Source organism: Phanerochaete carnosa (assembly GCF_000300595.1).
Source record: "Phanerochaete carnosa HHB-10118-sp unplaced genomic scaffold PHACAscaffold_9, whole genome shotgun sequence".
Lineage (NCBI taxonomy): Eukaryota > Fungi > Basidiomycota > Agaricomycetes > Polyporales > Phanerochaetaceae > Phanerochaete > Phanerochaete carnosa.
Window position 1 is genome coordinate 1,455,336 of NW_006767636.1, and position 15,969 is coordinate 1,471,304.

Consider the following 15,969-nt stretch of genomic DNA (forward strand, 5'->3'; position numbering starts at 1 on the left):
CGTCGTCCTCGTGGCGTAATGTCGGCACACCACCCTAGCCTTGAGTCCTGGTCTGGGCCGTCAGGCCTTGCTGACGCTAACGGACAACCTTACGAGTAGCTCTCCGGGTTTCCATGCTTGTTTTGCAACACCGACGCCAGCGAGCGACGCCCAACATCAAACACTGCCCTCTTGATGACCCATCAGAGCTGAGTCAATGTCCGCACCCAGGGGTCAGCCACGATCGCTCTTGCCCCTGCCAGCGGCGGTGAATGGGGCGGGGAAGGTGTCGGCAGACCGACGGCTGCGCTAGCCTGTGATGGGAGTATATCCGCACGTCACTCGTGTGAGTGCTGTCGGTCGGGGACAGCTGGAAAGGCAGGCATTCCGTTCGCCTCCTCTGACTAGCTGGTCGCTGCGGTCTGCCATTTGTGCTCGATCGCGCAAGTTTGTACGGCACCTTTGCATTTCAAAGGCAAGTGCTGCTGTCTCAGCCTTAGCTTAATAGACTAATCGCTGGTACTAGTGTTGTCGAAACAAGAGATGTCCGCTTTCAAGTAACGTTCCTTGTCGGAGATATGCTAAGCTTTTCAGCACAGGACGGTCGCCACCTTCAGCTGTGATATCATCGCTCAGGGTCAGTGAGATGTCACATCTGTTGACCAACACGTCGTCCGTGTCAATCGGGATACCCTAGACGGCATGTAGCAGTCGGAGGTGCCTTACTGCTCACGCCACTTTCACCATGTTTCAACATGGGTAACAGGAGTCATAACAAATGTTCAGCTCTTTTCTGCTTTCACTACCGGTCCCCTGCGAACGCGTTTGTACAGAATATCTCTGTTATCATAAAGCATGGTAACATAGGACGATTGAGTTGAGCTTCAGTTGGTACGGCGGCGACTTCGTCGTATTTTTCGGCTATCAGCCAACCAACTCGACAGCTTACTGACGGTACATCGGGCGCGTTTCTCTCTAATATGGGCAACTCTGCAGAGGGGGGGGGGGGGTTGACTCAAGTGCTTCGCAAAGAGATCTTATGTCTGCTGTTGGTCCGTCCCTCTGCCAAGTCTTGAGCGAGCGAGAGTGACGAGTCCCAGTCACGGTGCTCGACGAGGCACTTGTTCCGGGCTAGTCCCTGCAAATATCCTGGCCAGCCGGCTATCGAACGCTTCTCAGCTGATATACTGCGATCATCTCTGCTCGAACAATAAATCAGTTTACATTGTATTCCTTCGCTGTGCCTTCAAATTTTAAGGTGACGGCGAATGCAGGGCACTATATGGGCACCGGGGTCTGATAGACACTCGCATACAGCCGGACCCCGAAGATCTCTCAGCGCGCGCTCTTGCCGCTCCCTTCCTCAACTGCTGCATCTCTTACTCAAATCTTCTAAACATGGAGCCTTCAAATCCTCTTAATGATCTCTCGAAACTCACTGTGGCTCAGCTGAAAGCATTGTGCAAGGAACGCAAGCTCCCTGGATACTCGAAGCTTAGCAAGCCCTCGCTCATTGAGAAACTGGCCGGTGCTAACGCCGGCAAGTCGAACTCTCTCGTTGCTTCTATCGCTTCGGAAAATCTCGGAAAGCCATCCAAAACAACTCATACTCAGGATACAGCAAGATTAAGTTCAGCCATCCGAGTTCCCCAAGTCTCTGCATCCGTATCTCCCCCAGGCTCGATCAAAAATACTTGCTCTGCTAGGAGTGCAGTAACTGAGGGTTTTTCCGACAATCGTCTGGATTGCGTACCTGCGTCGACAATACCTAGCTCTAAGCAGGCTATCCCAGCGACCTTTCTAGGAGCATCTCCTGTCGACGGCATAGCTGGGCCATCAACGCTCGCCGGCTCTGCACGTCTAGGCACTGCAACGACAGTAATTGCACCCTGGAAGCCTTCAATTTTGGTAGCCACCACCACTAAGTCTCAGATAGATTCCTCTATCACTGTTCCTGTCAAGCGCACCGCCAAAGCCATCGACGAACTGCGGCCTAAGAAAACGAAGATAGCGCCGGCTCGTCTTACAGCCCACAAGCCCTTCTCGCTCTCTAGTAGTATATCGGCGCAACAAGCGCGAAGCGCGAGTATTGCCACGACTCCTCATTCCGTTCTCGCAGATGCCGGCACCCCTGCTCCAACACTTGCTCGACTGGCCCAAGTTGAATGTGCGCCTACGCTGGCACCTCAACCGGCCGTTTCGAAGACCGCCAAGCGCTTCAGACCCCTCGTAGCTGGGAGTAGGAAGCCTCAAAATACTACTGATACTTCCGGAATACCGCCTACCAGCACTTCCGTCCGCGCTTCTCTTGCTGGCGATCCCTCCTTAGTGCACCTGGACTTTCTACCGGTTCCGGCCGCGCCTATGCTACACTCAATTACCCTACCTCCACCTTTGTCGCAGCGTAAACGCGTCCAGAGCTGGGCTATAATCCTAAGCGGTCTCGATAACGCGTCGCGTAGGCAATGCGCGCTCGTATCACGAACATTTCGCTACGCTGGTCTGCAGTTCTCGATCTGTCTACCAGTTCATCTATGCATGCTCATTCCCCTTGACCACACAGTGTACCTTTCCGCCATTCACATCCTCGATCGCAAATTTCGCGGAAAGCGTACTACCAGAGATACAAAGCCGTTTTCTCACGCGATGACCAACTTTTGGCCGTACCTCCGGGCGCGCGAGGAAGAGGCAAGCAATCGAGAGCGCATATACTCACGGTCTTTCCTTGGGCGGCTCGAAGCAACCGGGAGAGCCATCCCGATCTCGCCCCGCTTATGGGGCAGTCCAGACCATGAGAAACAAGCGACTGTCGCAGTGCGGTACGTGTTTTCGTTTAACCGTGACGCATACTCTGTTGAACGCAACCGGGCAGGTTTGTCCTCGCGTCGTTCTGGTTTGCTCTCTCGATTGGCGGCAGGAGGTCTGAAGACTGGCTCCGAGGGCTTGTCGTCGACGCTCAGGAAGTCGTGCCCCACGAGGTTTGGTCTATCACCGTTGAGCACCCTGACGGACCTGGCAACGCATCCTGCGCCTCGCGCTTCTACGTGCTTGAGTCGACCTGCGAGGTTATTGGGACCGGCACGGGATCGTCGAATGGGGATGCTTCGATATGTAGTCTCGGCCCTTGTCTTAGCCTGCGAGTGGACTGGTCAGCTTTCATTAACCATTGGGCTCGAAGCGCCTCCAGGACCCCTGAAGGCCTGCTCCTCCAACATCTGAAGTGGGCAAACCACGAGGAGTACGACCGCGGTATCAGCAGACTGTGGAGCAAGAGAGCCATGCAAGAAGGCGAAGTCGGCCGGGCGAAGCGCATCGTCGCAGAAAGATACGTGCTCGCGTGCGTCGTTGCGAATAGGTCAGTGAGCTCCGGCGTGCTGTCGGGCGGAATCGCTGACGTGTGCTGCACATCCGCAGTGTCAGTGGCTCGTGGATGTCGGCCACCGAGATGGCTCAGGACTTCGCCGGGCTGCCGAATCGTCACGAAAATCCCTTAGTGAAACTGAGCAGCAGGGACCTGCCCGTCAATCTCTTCCTGCCAGCGTGTGTGCTCTGAGCTCCTGCAACGAATTAGAGTCTTCGCTTACTGATTATCTACTCTTAGCACCCATCATGTCGAGAGCGTTCACTTTACGACGTCTTCTAAGATGGCTCTTCACTCAGCACTGGCAGCTGTGCAGACTTCAGCCAGGGAATACTTCGTGTTGAGGGATATTGGCTTCGAAGTGGGGTGCGAAGAGGAGGGCATTGCGTCACTATGGATGGAGGTTCTAGATTGCGACGGCAAGGGAGTTCCTGTATAGACCTCCGCTAAATTTTCAAATCCTTGTACTAGTAGCAGATGGTCGTCTGTCTTCAAGAAGTAATAATGTAAGGATTAGTAGCCGAGAAATACGGGCCCCCAGAGCGCCTGACGCCACGAGGACACGTTGTCTGTCACGTGATGGCGCGCCATAAATTTGGTGTGCTTGCTCTTCTCGCGTACGCTTGGTCACATAAATGTCTTCACTACCTTCGTGAATGTTACGCTGTTTTCCTCTGTCTCTCTTGAGTTGCCGGAAGAGGTGAGTCGTGCTTTGTATCACTATGCTTGTGAGATGAGACTTTCATTGCGTTTGCACGTCAGTCTGAGTACTTTTTAGTACGTTAGATGTTACTTCGCATTTCTGACCTTGTGCTGTGGTTCAATGGTTTATATATCAACGACACTGACTCTTCTGTCCCTGCAGATTGTTACGCACTGTTTAGAAGGGAACCGTGAGGAGCTGAGGCCTGAGACACGTCAGATCACTGGAGGCTTGCCGCAGTATGTCCTACCACACATGTAATAAAAGAGGTACAGCCAACTTGAACTATGCCACGTATGTCTGCTAGATGGCTCAGACACTCGGCCCTCGACCTTTGTCGTCCATCCTCCTCTTATCCCTCGTACCAGTCGGCGCATGGCTCCTTGTCCGCCCCCTGCTCGATCCGCTACCTCCTTTGCCCGCTTTCCATGCTGCACTAGGCCTCTCCATATTTGCGTTCATCGCAACCGTATATCTCGTGCCTGCATTGGGCGAGACTTTCATTAAAGCGCGGCTTTTTGGGAGAGACTTGCTGAAGACGTATGACACGCCGATGTACGTACACGCAGCCCTCTCGACGTGGTAGACACTCATGCTTTGATAATCTCTCAGCCCGGAAAGCTTGGGATTGGTATGCGCGTCCATTTACATTCTTGTTTTGATCCTCTTCATCCCATTCGCGTTCTCTGATGTGTTTGTCAATGATTATGAAAACCGGTCGCAGCACGGGTTGGTCGTCGCAGAGTTTCCCCACCAGAAGGTACGTCTCTCCGCCACGAATAGTCGTGTCCGTCTTCATTTTTGTTTTAGCTTGCTGTCTACCTCTCGTCCATCCTCTCACTCCTCATCGCTACCATGCTTGGCTTCCTCGATGACGTCTTCGATATTCGCTGGAGACACAAGCTCCCCATCCCCATCATTGCGACCATTCCGCTCCTCCTGGTCTACTATGCCGAACGGGGGAACACAAACGTCGTCGTGCCTATTCCTCTGCGCTGGCTCTTCGGTACCCTCATTAATGTCGGCCCGCTGTACTATCTGTACATGTCCTTGCTCTCTACCTTCTCGACCAACAGCATCAACATCCTCGCAGGTATTAACGGTTCCGAGACATCTCAGGCGTTGATCATCGCGTTGTCGGTCATACTGAACGATCTGCTCTACTTGCCCTGGCCGTTCGGCGTTCAAATCCCTGTACATCTTCTTGGTGGGCACGCTGAGTTTAAGATTGGTGGACCTTGGGGCGCAGGAATGGCCTACGGCAGCAGGGAAATGGTGGAGAGGCACCTCTTCAGCTTGTACTTCATGCTTCCTCTGGTCGGTGTATGCGCCGGCTTCTTGTACCACAATTGGTGAGCAGCATGCTTCTCCATGGTGACGGGCATTGGATGGCTCATGGCCTTCTCAGGTATCCAGCCAGAGCATTCCCCGGGGACACCCTCTGTTACTTGGCTGGCATGGCTTTCGCGGTAGTCGGCATTCAGGCGCACTTCTCCAAGACGCTCTTGTTGTTCTTCCTCCCTCAAATCTTTAACTTCGTCCTATCCTGTCCCCAGCTGTTTGGTTTGGTCCCCTGTCCACGGCATCGTGTTCCAAGGTGTGTAATTGATCTATGTTTCGACGGGATGAAAGCCAATGTTGCGATAGGTTTGACAAGGAGACGGGGCTACTCTACCCTTCGAAGGCCATCTTCGAGAAGCCGCCTTCAGCGCTTACAACCGCAATCCTGAACGTTCTTTCTACTCTTCGACTCATCAATCTCAGTAAAAATCCTGAGACTGGCCTGCCGGAGACTACGAACCTGACTATCCTGAATGTCTTCCTCGTGAACCTGGGGCCCATGAAGGAGGACTCGCTCGTCCAGGTGCTGATCTCGACCCAGGTCAGTCTGCATTCAGCCCGCCTCAGAGTCGCGGCGATGCTGATATATACTTTCGACCAGGTTACAGGAAGTGTACTTGCCTTTGCTGTCCGGTATGGGCTGGCGTGGCTGTTATACGATGGGAACAGGCGGTGAACGACGAGACGGGACTCGATGACTAGCATATATGCATGTAATCCCGATTTTTAATGGACCGGCTAATTTATGAAGGCGTAGCTGTCATTGCTCCCAGAGTTGTGTTTGCTTTCTAGCATTGACGAAGCCTAGGGATTTCTTTACACCTTTGGCCTACGGAAATAAATCTATCGATATGCTCACTCCATTTCAGTACAAGGACACTATTTGCACCCGCAACCCATGACAGCCCGCGGCGGCTAGCAGCTATCCCCTCTTGTGAAGTACGATTCCAGATCGGCCTCGCATGACCATTCATCTTCGCCTACCCTTACCTTGCGCGGGCTCCTGGCGGCGCTCCGTCAGCGCTCAGCGCTCAGCACCCATTTACGACTCATCTCCGTTCCCTGAACCCAAAGTTGTGGTGACTGTTCATCTCACGGCCGGGAACCAGACGTGACGCCGCTGGCTCCGATGCGCCCGACTGCGGCAGCATCGCTTCGACGCCTCGTGTACATGATTTCTCCGACAGCTATCGGTGGAGAGACCTAACCATGCTCCGCCTTGAAGAAGCCGCACATCAACACGACTCCCACCAGGAATTGACTCAGACTCCCGACCCGGGTCCCGGTGACTGATATTTTGAACAAGCAGTACAGAGGTATGCTACTACGCTTCACAGAGCTACAGCAGGACATTATGATTACGACCACTCCCGAGACGGTTTTACGCGATGCCCAAGAACTGGAGGTACTGCTGCTCGTAGAGCGGAACGGTGTGACCGACGCCCTGGGCGAGGATCGCCTGGAAGTCGGGGCCATAGGTCGCGTTCGAGTAGCCTCCGGGCAGGTACGACTCGGTGGCGTTGGAGATGGGGTTGCTCGGGTAGCCGAAGATTGTCGTCCACTGCTTGATCTCCTCGTAGAAGTTCTGAGGATAGAGAGTGGTGTCGCTGTGGCCATCGCGTGAGCACAAGCATATCGAGCAGAGAAGTGGATGTACGCAGTTCCGTGCCAGACCTGCATCTTCGGGCGTGCGCCAGTGTAGCCGGGGTACGCAGCTGTGACCTTTTGGGCCTGTATAACTCATGAGTTGCACTGTATTAGACCTGAGGACAGAGCACTTGGACACATACCCATTGCTGACCAGTGAGGATGAGCTGACCTTCGGCACACTGAGAGTTCCAGCTGTCCTCCGGCTGACCGGTGACCGCGAAGCAGCCGAATGCGACACCGGAGTCAACGATGCCGGCCTTGAAGACGTCGGGATAGGCACCAGCAAGCACGCTGGTCATCATTGCACCGGAGGACGTGCCGACAGCGAAGACGCGGTTCGGATCGACGCCCCAGTTGCTGACGGCGAAGCGGGCAGCGTTGGCAATGGAGAGCGAGTCGCTACCGCCGTTATGCATGAGCGTCTCATCGGAGGACACGTCCCAGCAGGTGCCAGAGTGAGGCTAATGGAAGGTGCATCAGCACCCTGACTAACATTGGGTGCTACAGAAAGAGACACTTACCGAGGACGGGTAGATGACGACGTATCCGTAGGTCTCAGCGAGCTGAGCGAACTTAGAGCCTGAGTAGTACGCTTGCGCAGAACCCTGGCAGTCTACGAGCCAGTGAGCTGCTTAGCCTCGCAAAAGCGTATGAAGCAGGTACACGCACAGTGGCTTGCTACGATCAGAGGTGGCGAGGATTGGACCTTTTTCGGCTTGTAGACATACATCGCCACGTTGTTCGGGTTCGTGCCAAAGTTGCTGAACTGGAAGAGCGTCGAGGCAGGGATGGACGAGAGGCCTGTGGGCGCAGTGCCCGTGCCGCTCGACGAGCTAGGGCTGCTGACTGTGGTCGTCGGAGGCGGCGGCGGCGGCGGAGCCGAGTTCGAGCCTGGGATACACTGGCTGTAGTATGCACTGTACTCAGTGCAAACATTGCCAGCGGCTGGCCATGATTTTGTCAGTCTCTGACATTCGTCAAAGCATGTGTGCACGTACCGCATACTGTCGAGCCAGCGTAACCAATGCCACCACACTGTCCCCAGACGGGGACCTGTGCCGTGACGAGAGAGGCCAAAGAGATGAGAGCAACCGCAAGCTTGAACATCCTTGCTGAGGTAGCAGAGAACGGCGTGTTGTTGAGTACCTCTGGAAACCGAGTACACGCATTTTATAGCTGGTAGCCTCCACAGCTGACTGTAACGCAAGGGAATGAACAAAAATGCGGAAGCTCAGAGTGTACCTTGTTCGTCACATGTGCCCAGTATTTTCCCGCAAAGCGCCTGCTGGGACGTCCCGCTACTCTGTTGACAATCTGACAGTGAGTGACAGGGAAGCCACTCGGAAATCGTTCTCAAGCACGAAACCGTCAGGGAGGAGGGGTCTCCGCGTACAGATTCAATGGGAAGGTACAGGTCCCGGACCACCCACGTGCGACAGTTTTGAGCGGTATATCGTCGGTGCCGGAGGTAGACAACGAGAAGGTCATGCCGTCGGATGGTTTGATTTTGATTTTAGCCGCGAATGTCTTGGCACAGAAGTCAAAGTGCATCCGCATCGTGTTGCGTGAATTGGATGATGGCAAAAATCGCCGCAAATGTACCGTAGTTTCGGTGTACTGTATGCCCCGAGGACCTAAGCGCAGTAAGATCAGCTTATGACACGGTGGATACATTCATCTGACAATTTGCGTGCTGCTCGAGATACCGACATATGTCCCTTAAATACAAGCGACGCTGTGTTCGGCCAACAGGCAAAGGCTTTCAGGATGACATGGGCTGCCAACTCCTTTCTGACCTGCTCACCTTTGAACCCGCTGCTGTTGGATTCGAGTCAGACGTGAAGATCAGCACGGAGGACGTTGAACTCCAGCAGTGGGGGATGCGGATGCGATCCGAAACATATCCTTAAGTCGCGGTGCATAACATTCAGACGAATGCTCGGGAAAGCCTGTCAATAATACATCATATTCCAACATGCCCATCTGGCATGACTGGTGAGCAACACGAAGAATAAGCGGGACTTCCTACAGTGTCTCCGCGGACACCCGCAGCTTCATGACACGTTCGTCAGATACTATCAGCATTTCACTCCGCCCCGCGGAAGGGTTTGCCGGGTCGATCTTCAGTGACGGCGGCGTGTCGGCGGTAAAGAGACACCGTATATTGCTGCCTTGGATGACCTGCACAATCCGTCCAGTCTCTACATGCCAGATTTCCACGAACGTAGGGTCGAAGGCAAGAATGTACGGGTACTGAAGAGCTGTGGCTAATTAATCTCCAAGTTTAAACAGAGAGACTCGTTTGGATCTGGACGTACCAAAAGCGGTCGGGGTACCCTCCCAGAACACCAAGAAGTGTTTGTTGGACCGGCATCCGGTCCTGTTGACATAAAACGCAAACTCTGCAACAGACAGCCTAATCAGCTTCAACATCCGTAAGAGACAAGACGCGCCTACCATCGTAGCACACCAGGAAGTTATCACCGACCCGGTAGAGGGCAATCGCTTGCAGGGCTTTGCGGCCGCGCACGAAGTCCAGCGACTGGTCGGACGGGGCCAGGAGAGGTTGGTTATCCAGGGATTCGATATCAACGATTTTGAAGTCATCCGTGCAGCTGAGACAGATTCTCGTCTTGAGGAACATGACGGCATTCGCCCGTCTGGCCACACGGAACCCCTACAAGTACAACAAAAATCAGCGAAGACGGTGTGGTTCTCTGGTGATGGCACCTTTATGGGCATCGCCAACCCGTCGTTACCGCCATGCTGGCCGCCTTGCAATCGTCTCCGGAACTTGGCGAACTCGGTGGTTTTGTCGGAGACAGGCTCGAAAATCTTGATCGTGCTGGACAGCAGGCTGGACTCGACGGTGCATAACATCGTTCTGCCGAGGCATGTCCCTGCTTTGAAGAACGACACTTGCGAGGCAACTCGCTTTACGCGCTCGAGGGCCGCGATAGGGTCTTTCAAGTCGAGCACATCCAGCGGAAAAGCAAGAACCTGTCCCCCTAAAAGGCAATGATGATGATATGCGTATCACTGGACGAAGAGGAACGACGAACCAGACAGTACAATCAAAATCTGGCATTCTTCGAGATCATCTACCTGTGTGACATCACTCAAGGCTAAGATCCTGGATGGTTGATTATGCGGTTTAGTAACATCCAACAAGTAAACGCCGTCGGTAGCCCCGTAAACGATATTTCTCCCTTGATCTGTAGATGGCGGTCATTGGATAGGATCAATCACGATCCTATCATACACACCGAATGGCACCACGCAGCTGACCGCTTCCCCTCCAAGGGAGAGATGTTGGCTGTTGAAAGTGTGTAGTCGATTCTGCATCACCTCTTGTTGTTTCTGGACACGTTGGATCCATCCCTGTTGGTCGTTCAGGGAGTTTGCCCATAACCTCGTCTGAGAAGCCTTCCGTCCCAGATGTGCAAAATTACAGGAGAACCCTGGTCAGCCTCGACCGAAGGTGTACGAATAACGCATGATATGCGCTTGAGCGTCGTAGTCATCCTAGATAGTTCCTGGGGAGTCCCCAACGTTGAAACGGCAAGGAACTCGAGTGGTATAGGCTGTGAACCAATTGACATTAATTCGTAGGTATTTCCGACCATGACAGAGGGCTTACGCGATAACAGACATCGTACTTTGCAGCATTATCCCGGGGTTTCAATATAAGTAGAAAATGGTCTAGGAGGACTACGAGCAGCCGACTGGTATCTCTTTGAGAGCTGGCATGATCCCGGACTAAGACGCCTTGGTGTATGAGCTCATGCCCCTCTTCCACAACTCGAAGATCCTGGCAAAGGCTAGTTCGGGCGGGTGCATGCGCACAGCACACAGTGTGACGCACCACTTCCTCTCCGGTCCGGAAGACAAGACGTTGGTCGAGGTCCGATGCAGTGACTCTGAGCTCTGATCTCGTCTCGGAAGTGGCAGGCGACGAGGTGAAGAGATTGAGCATCATATGGCTTGGCAGATAAAACTGGTCGTTTGAGAACCGAGGAGACGAGCGGGTATAAAAGCTGCAGCGGAATCAGCGAAGAGCGGCGCCGGTCTGATTATGCCATTGAGCCACTGTGCAAAGTTTGGTATTTACAGATCGCAGTTGACTGCAAATTATACATAGCACATGTATCGGCTATTATGACCCTGTGTGAGAATTGCCCCCGCGCTTCATGCTTTGTTCAGAAGAGTTTTCCGATGCACGAACGGCAACTTACATTAAAAGTTAAAGTTATTTATCCTGACGCGTCCAGAGAGTCATCCCAGTGGACAGACAATGAGAGACACTTAGTGGAGGGCCATGGGCAGCTTTGGTTGAGCGCAACTGTGGCAAGGGAGCGAGCGGATTTGCGAGGTGGTCGTCGAGGCCAATTATGATTTGTTCGGGTATATTCGCCGAACTCCGTGGCGCGGAGCGCTTTGAACCAGGTCGATCATCCCTAGGCAGACCTTATCTAATCAGTCGATGATAGTCGATCGACTTTGATAGTAAGTGCTCCTCCCGCCAGAGGATTCGCCGTGCCCCAACGGCTTCCCTCCTGCGTCTATGGATAACTACATCGTTGAACTAGTGCCAGGTGCGTATGACGAGGATGTCGAGCCCGCGCCCGCACCCGTGCCCACGCCTCAGCCTGCCCCCTTCTATACCTCCCCTGTTCCTGCTATAACGCCATCGACAAATGAGGCCACGATACGCATCAAATTGGGCAGCCTTTCTCCAGTACGCCCTCGTCGGCCGGCACACGATGGTCTACAATGCGACAGTGGAGAGCCCGCCGATGAAGGCCCACAATACCCCTCTCGTGATCAAGATCTCCCAGCAGGTGCACACCCGCCCGAAGGAGCAGAATTTGTTGCGTATCGCTCAGAAGGTTGGCGTCAAAGGTTTGCCCGAGTTGTGTTATTTTGGGGATTTGTGGTCCCTAGACGACGGTTTCCGCAGGCTATTCTTTGAGGAGGAGCAGATGAACTACGAGAAGCGCATTCTTCGCGCGCTCATCTACACCAAGTACAAGCATCTGGGGACGCTCTTCTCGAAATCGTCGGAATACCTCGGTGAAATGATCTACCAGATGCTGGAATGTAAGTCAGCTTCTTGTGTGTCGTCGTCGACGACATCAATGCTGACATTATATTCTCTGCTAGGCAGCCTATTAGTGATCTGCGATTCAAAGCGCAAATTTTGCATCGGGACATAAGCTACAATAACTTCATGGTCCAGAGAAGGGGAGCAGACGAGGCGCCCCTGTTCATCCTCAACGACTTTGACCTTGCGACTCGAGTGACACCGAATGGGGAGCCAGTAGCGGGTCCGTCGTCAAAGCATCGCACGGGCACGCTCCCTTTCATGGCGCGGGACGTCCTGTACGGCCTGTGGTGGGCGTTCGAGAAAATAGAGGAGGAAGAAGAAGACGACGACGACGACGACGACGACGAGGAAGAAGAAGAAGAAAAACAAGAAGTGCTTCCCGTACCCTATCATCTGGTGCGATTCGACTACGAGTCACTATTGTACGTTGCCCTGTGGTGCGGTTTTAAGTGCGAAGAGCAGTCCGCACGCCATGCAGGCGTCCGTCAACAGGTAGTGGCGTGGGAGTGCGGGAGTTACGACGAGTTGTTGCACAACAAGAGAGGGCTCTTCTTATATACCTCGGGCTCTAAGTCGCTGAGCTGCTTCCCGCTCTCCAGGCGTTTCCGACGGTGGCGTTCCTTCTTCCAGGCCTGGATAGACACCGTCCAACCTCCTGCTTCTGATGATCTTGGCGAATCCGTAAATCAGTACTGGGATCTCGAGAAAATACTCAGCGCACTGAGGGAAGCAGACCCGAACAAGCCAAAGTCGAAAGAGCGGCCGGGAGGAAAGTCGAGTTGAAAGTAGGATCCAATTCTGTAGCGTATGCGGCGACTGATTGTACAACTGTAATACTATACGTTTCATGCTAAATACCCTGATGTATCACCCTAGTCACTGTACGGTCGCTTCCGCTCTATATACTTGTACGCCCGCTTCCGCTCGATATCATTGTTCATTTTGCTTCTGCCGCCACTCTGACGCAGCATGCCAGCGCTGCGTCGCAGGCGGCAGTGGCGGATTACCAGAAGGCTGCCTTGGGTCGGTCATATTTACCGAGACTTGAGTACCTTTGCACAGCCCATGACATCAATGACCGCGGAGACAGCCATCGCGAAAACAGCCACCACCGTGACAAGAACATTAGTCGCGAAATGGAGCGGAGCCACCTCTTGTACAAATAAACAATAACACTGCGCGCTCGAAGCTCTCAACTTCTGTGCTTGTGCTTGAACCACACCCACCGAGCACGTGCACGCCTTCGTTTCTTTCTCTGCAGACTTGAGCTGAATCCAGCCCTATCTGTTCCCGAGAGGGGTTCCTGGAGCAAGTAAGACAGGAATAAGAAAGACATTGCTTACTTTGAAGGTATCTGCGTTATGATATAGTAATTGTACTGTAATATTTACTGGTGTTCATTCCGTGTGAGACATTCAGCACAGTAAAAAGCCAGGTTCAAATCCCGGCTAGGCTCTTTCTTTTTCTCAAGTTTTCACAAGAGAAGTACATATCTTCAAAACATTGTGAAAAGGTCGTTGAGTTTTTTTTTCGCAAATTATTCCTTTTTCTTTTCTCATCTTCTTTGAGTTCTTAGAATTTGTGTCATTTTGCCATTTTGGACCCTTCCTGCGACACCAGCTTCCTTTTGGCTTGCTCACTTCTAAACCCATCACAACTGGTTTGAGCTAAATGTGAAAATCATCGCGGTGCACTTCAGAGATGAGGGGTGCAGATGCGATTCGGGAAATGTCTTTCTAAGCCACAAAGTGCGTTATTCAGAAGAGAGCTTGGAAAAGCTTGTTAACCAGACATAATATACCACAATTCAACATGTCCATCTGGTATGAATCACGAGCAGCATGGAGAGCACAATAAATCTTCTATGGCGTCCGCGCGGACGCCTGCAGCTTCACAACCTGTTCGTCAGACACCACCAGCACCCCACTCTGCGCTCCGTAAGGGTGGGCCGGGTCGAACTGGAATGGCGTCGCACCAGGCCAGAGACACCGTATATTGCTGCCTTGGATGACCTGCACAATCCGTCCAGTCTCTACGTGCCAGATTTCCACGAACGTAGGGTCGAAGGCAAGAATGTACGGGTACTGAAGAGCTGTGGCTAATTAATCTCCAAGTTTAAACAGAGAGACTCGTTTAGACCTGGACGTACCAAAAGCGGTCGGGGTACCCTCCCAGAACACCAAGAAGTGTTTGTTGGATCGGCATCCGGTCCTGTTAACATAAAATGCAAACTCTGCAACAGACAGCCTAATCAGCTCCAATATCGTCCGTAGGAGACAGGACGCGCCTACCATCATAGCACATGAGGAAGTTATCACCGATACGGTAGAGGGCAATCGCCTGCAGTACTTTGCGGCTACGCACAAAGTCTAGCGACTGGTCGGAGGGGTCCAGGAGAGTTTGGATGTCCAGGGTTTCGATATCGACGACTTCGAAATCGCCCGCGCAGCCGAGACAGAGTTTCGTCTTGAGAAAGATGGCAGCGTTCGTCTGTTTGGGTATGTAGAACTCCTACGAGCAGCAGTTAGCATTGGAGGGCGTTTGATCTTCTGGAGACGGCACCTTTGTGAGATTCATCAACCTGTCATTGTCGTACTGGTTACCCTGCAACAGTCTTCGGAACATGGGCCGGGAGGGCCCGGTGGTCCCAGTGTTGGACACAGGCTCGAAGATCTTGATCGTGGTGGACAGGATAGTGGATTTGACAGCGCACAACATCATTCTGCCGAGGCATGTTCCCGCTTTGCAGAACGATACATATGAGGCTACGCGTTTCGCGCGCTCGAGGGCCGCGTTAGGGTCATTCAAGTCGAGCACGTCCAACGGGAAGGTAAGAAGTTGACCTTCTACAGGATAATTTTAGTGTTTGAATCATTCGGCGACAAAAAACGACAAACCAGACAGTACGATCAAGATCTGTGGCTCTTCGAGGACATCTACCTGTGTCACATCGTTCAAGGCTAGGATCTTGATGAGCTGGTTATGCGGTTCGGCGACCTCGGACAAATAAACGCCGTTCGTAGTTCCGTATACGATTTGTCTCCCTTGATCTGTAGACAACAATCGTTAGATCGGTTCGGTCACGACGCCTGTCGTACATACCAAATAGTGTGGCGCAGCTGACAATTTTCCCTCCAAGAGAAAAATATTGACTGTCGAAAACGTGCTGTACGTCTTCCATCGCCTCTTGTTGTTTCTGAACACTTCGGACCCATCTCTGCTGGTCGTCCAAGGAAGTTGCCCACAACGACACGTGGAAAGCCTTCCTCCCCAGGCATGCAAAAGTTACAGGAAACCCCTGATCGGCCTCATCTGGCGGTGTGGGAACAACACAAGCCATGCGCTTGAGCGTCTCAGTCACCTTCGAGAACTGCTGGGGGTTCCTCGACATGGAAACGGTGAGGAACTCGATTGGTATGGGCTGTGTTGTACATCAGCCCATGAAGGATTTCCGACTATGACAGAGCACTTACACGATAGCAGACATCAAACTTCGCCGTATCACCCCGAGGTCTCAATAGAAGTAGAGAATGGTCCAGCAGGACTGCGAGCAGCCGATCGCTGTCTTCCTGGGAACTAGAATAGCTCTGGGCTAGAGTGCCTTGGTATACGAGCTCGCGTTCTTCTTTTTCAGCTTCAAGGTTCTAACAGAGACCACTTCAGGTTGAGTATCATGGGCGATACGCTGGATCACGCACTACTTCCTCTCCGGCCCGGAAGACAAGACACTCAGCGAGATCCGATACGGAGACTCTGAGTTCTCTGTTCTTCTCAGAAGTGGCAGAAGTCGGGGGGCGAGGGTTGTGCATTGTACGACTTGACAGATGA

At 53.0% G+C, this 15,969-nt stretch overlaps 6 protein-coding genes across 6 annotated transcripts; 3 read left to right on the top strand and 3 right to left on the bottom strand.

The window, feature by feature from the left end:
• Nucleotides 1-2,223: 2,223 nt before the first annotated feature.
• Nucleotides 2,224-3,863, top strand: PHACADRAFT_177342 (uncharacterized protein). The gene is made up of 4 exons (XM_007399662.1): nucleotides 2,224-2,798; nucleotides 2,852-3,334; nucleotides 3,394-3,519; nucleotides 3,581-3,863. Exons 1-4 carry the CDS (start codon nucleotides 2,344-2,346, stop codon nucleotides 3,777-3,779), a joined length of 1,263 nt encoding a protein of 420 aa, XP_007399724.1. The 5' UTR covers nucleotides 2,224-2,343; the 3' UTR covers nucleotides 3,780-3,863.
• A 148-nt stretch (nucleotides 3,864-4,011) lies between these two features.
• Nucleotides 4,012-6,147, top strand: PHACADRAFT_262350 (uncharacterized protein). The gene is made up of 8 exons (XM_007399663.1): nucleotides 4,012-4,040; nucleotides 4,206-4,282; nucleotides 4,351-4,598; nucleotides 4,656-4,803; nucleotides 4,854-5,395; nucleotides 5,452-5,640; nucleotides 5,691-5,925; nucleotides 5,986-6,147. Exons 3-8 carry the CDS (start codon nucleotides 4,351-4,353, stop codon nucleotides 6,058-6,060), a joined length of 1,437 nt encoding a protein of 478 aa, XP_007399725.1. The 5' UTR covers nucleotides 4,012-4,040; nucleotides 4,206-4,282; the 3' UTR covers nucleotides 6,061-6,147.
• A 497-nt stretch (nucleotides 6,148-6,644) lies between these two features.
• PHACADRAFT_262352 (carbohydrate esterase family 1 protein) lies at nucleotides 6,645-8,241 on the bottom strand. Its single transcript, XM_007399664.1, has 6 exons — nucleotides 8,033-8,241; nucleotides 7,704-7,979; nucleotides 7,556-7,647; nucleotides 7,175-7,495; nucleotides 7,042-7,115; nucleotides 6,645-6,991 (listed from the first exon to the last, which is right to left on the bottom strand). Exons 1-6 carry the CDS (start codon nucleotides 8,139-8,141, stop codon nucleotides 6,766-6,768), a joined length of 1,098 nt encoding a protein of 365 aa, XP_007399726.1. The 5' UTR covers nucleotides 8,142-8,241; the 3' UTR covers nucleotides 6,645-6,765.
• A 652-nt stretch (nucleotides 8,242-8,893) lies between these two features.
• PHACADRAFT_187325 (uncharacterized protein) lies at nucleotides 8,894-10,660 on the bottom strand (the record flags this gene model as incomplete). The annotated part of the gene is made up of 7 exons (XM_007399665.1): nucleotides 8,894-9,301; nucleotides 9,353-9,436; nucleotides 9,492-9,711; nucleotides 9,765-10,042; nucleotides 10,097-10,249; nucleotides 10,301-10,415; nucleotides 10,487-10,660. The coding sequence occupies 7 exons, from the start codon at nucleotides 10,658-10,660 to the stop codon at nucleotides 9,060-9,062; spliced, it is 1,266 nt and encodes a 421-aa protein (XP_007399727.1). The 3' UTR covers nucleotides 8,894-9,059.
• Nucleotides 10,661-11,572: 912 nt separating this feature from the next.
• Nucleotides 11,573-13,064, top strand: PHACADRAFT_212551 (uncharacterized protein). The gene is made up of 2 exons (XM_007399666.1): nucleotides 11,573-12,138; nucleotides 12,198-13,064. Exons 1-2 carry the CDS (start codon nucleotides 11,732-11,734, stop codon nucleotides 12,922-12,924), a joined length of 1,134 nt encoding a protein of 377 aa, XP_007399728.1. The 5' UTR covers nucleotides 11,573-11,731; the 3' UTR covers nucleotides 12,925-13,064.
• Nucleotides 13,065-14,003: 939 nt separating this feature from the next.
• On the bottom strand, nucleotides 14,004-15,950 carry PHACADRAFT_199441 (uncharacterized protein; the record flags this gene model as incomplete). Its single annotated transcript, XM_007399667.1, has 8 exons — nucleotides 14,004-14,233; nucleotides 14,291-14,374; nucleotides 14,433-14,652; nucleotides 14,704-14,987; nucleotides 15,039-15,191; nucleotides 15,244-15,562; nucleotides 15,615-15,785; nucleotides 15,840-15,950. 8 exons carry the CDS (start codon nucleotides 15,948-15,950, stop codon nucleotides 14,004-14,006), a joined length of 1,572 nt encoding a protein of 523 aa, XP_007399729.1.
• Between the last annotated feature and the right edge of the window lie 19 nt (nucleotides 15,951-15,969).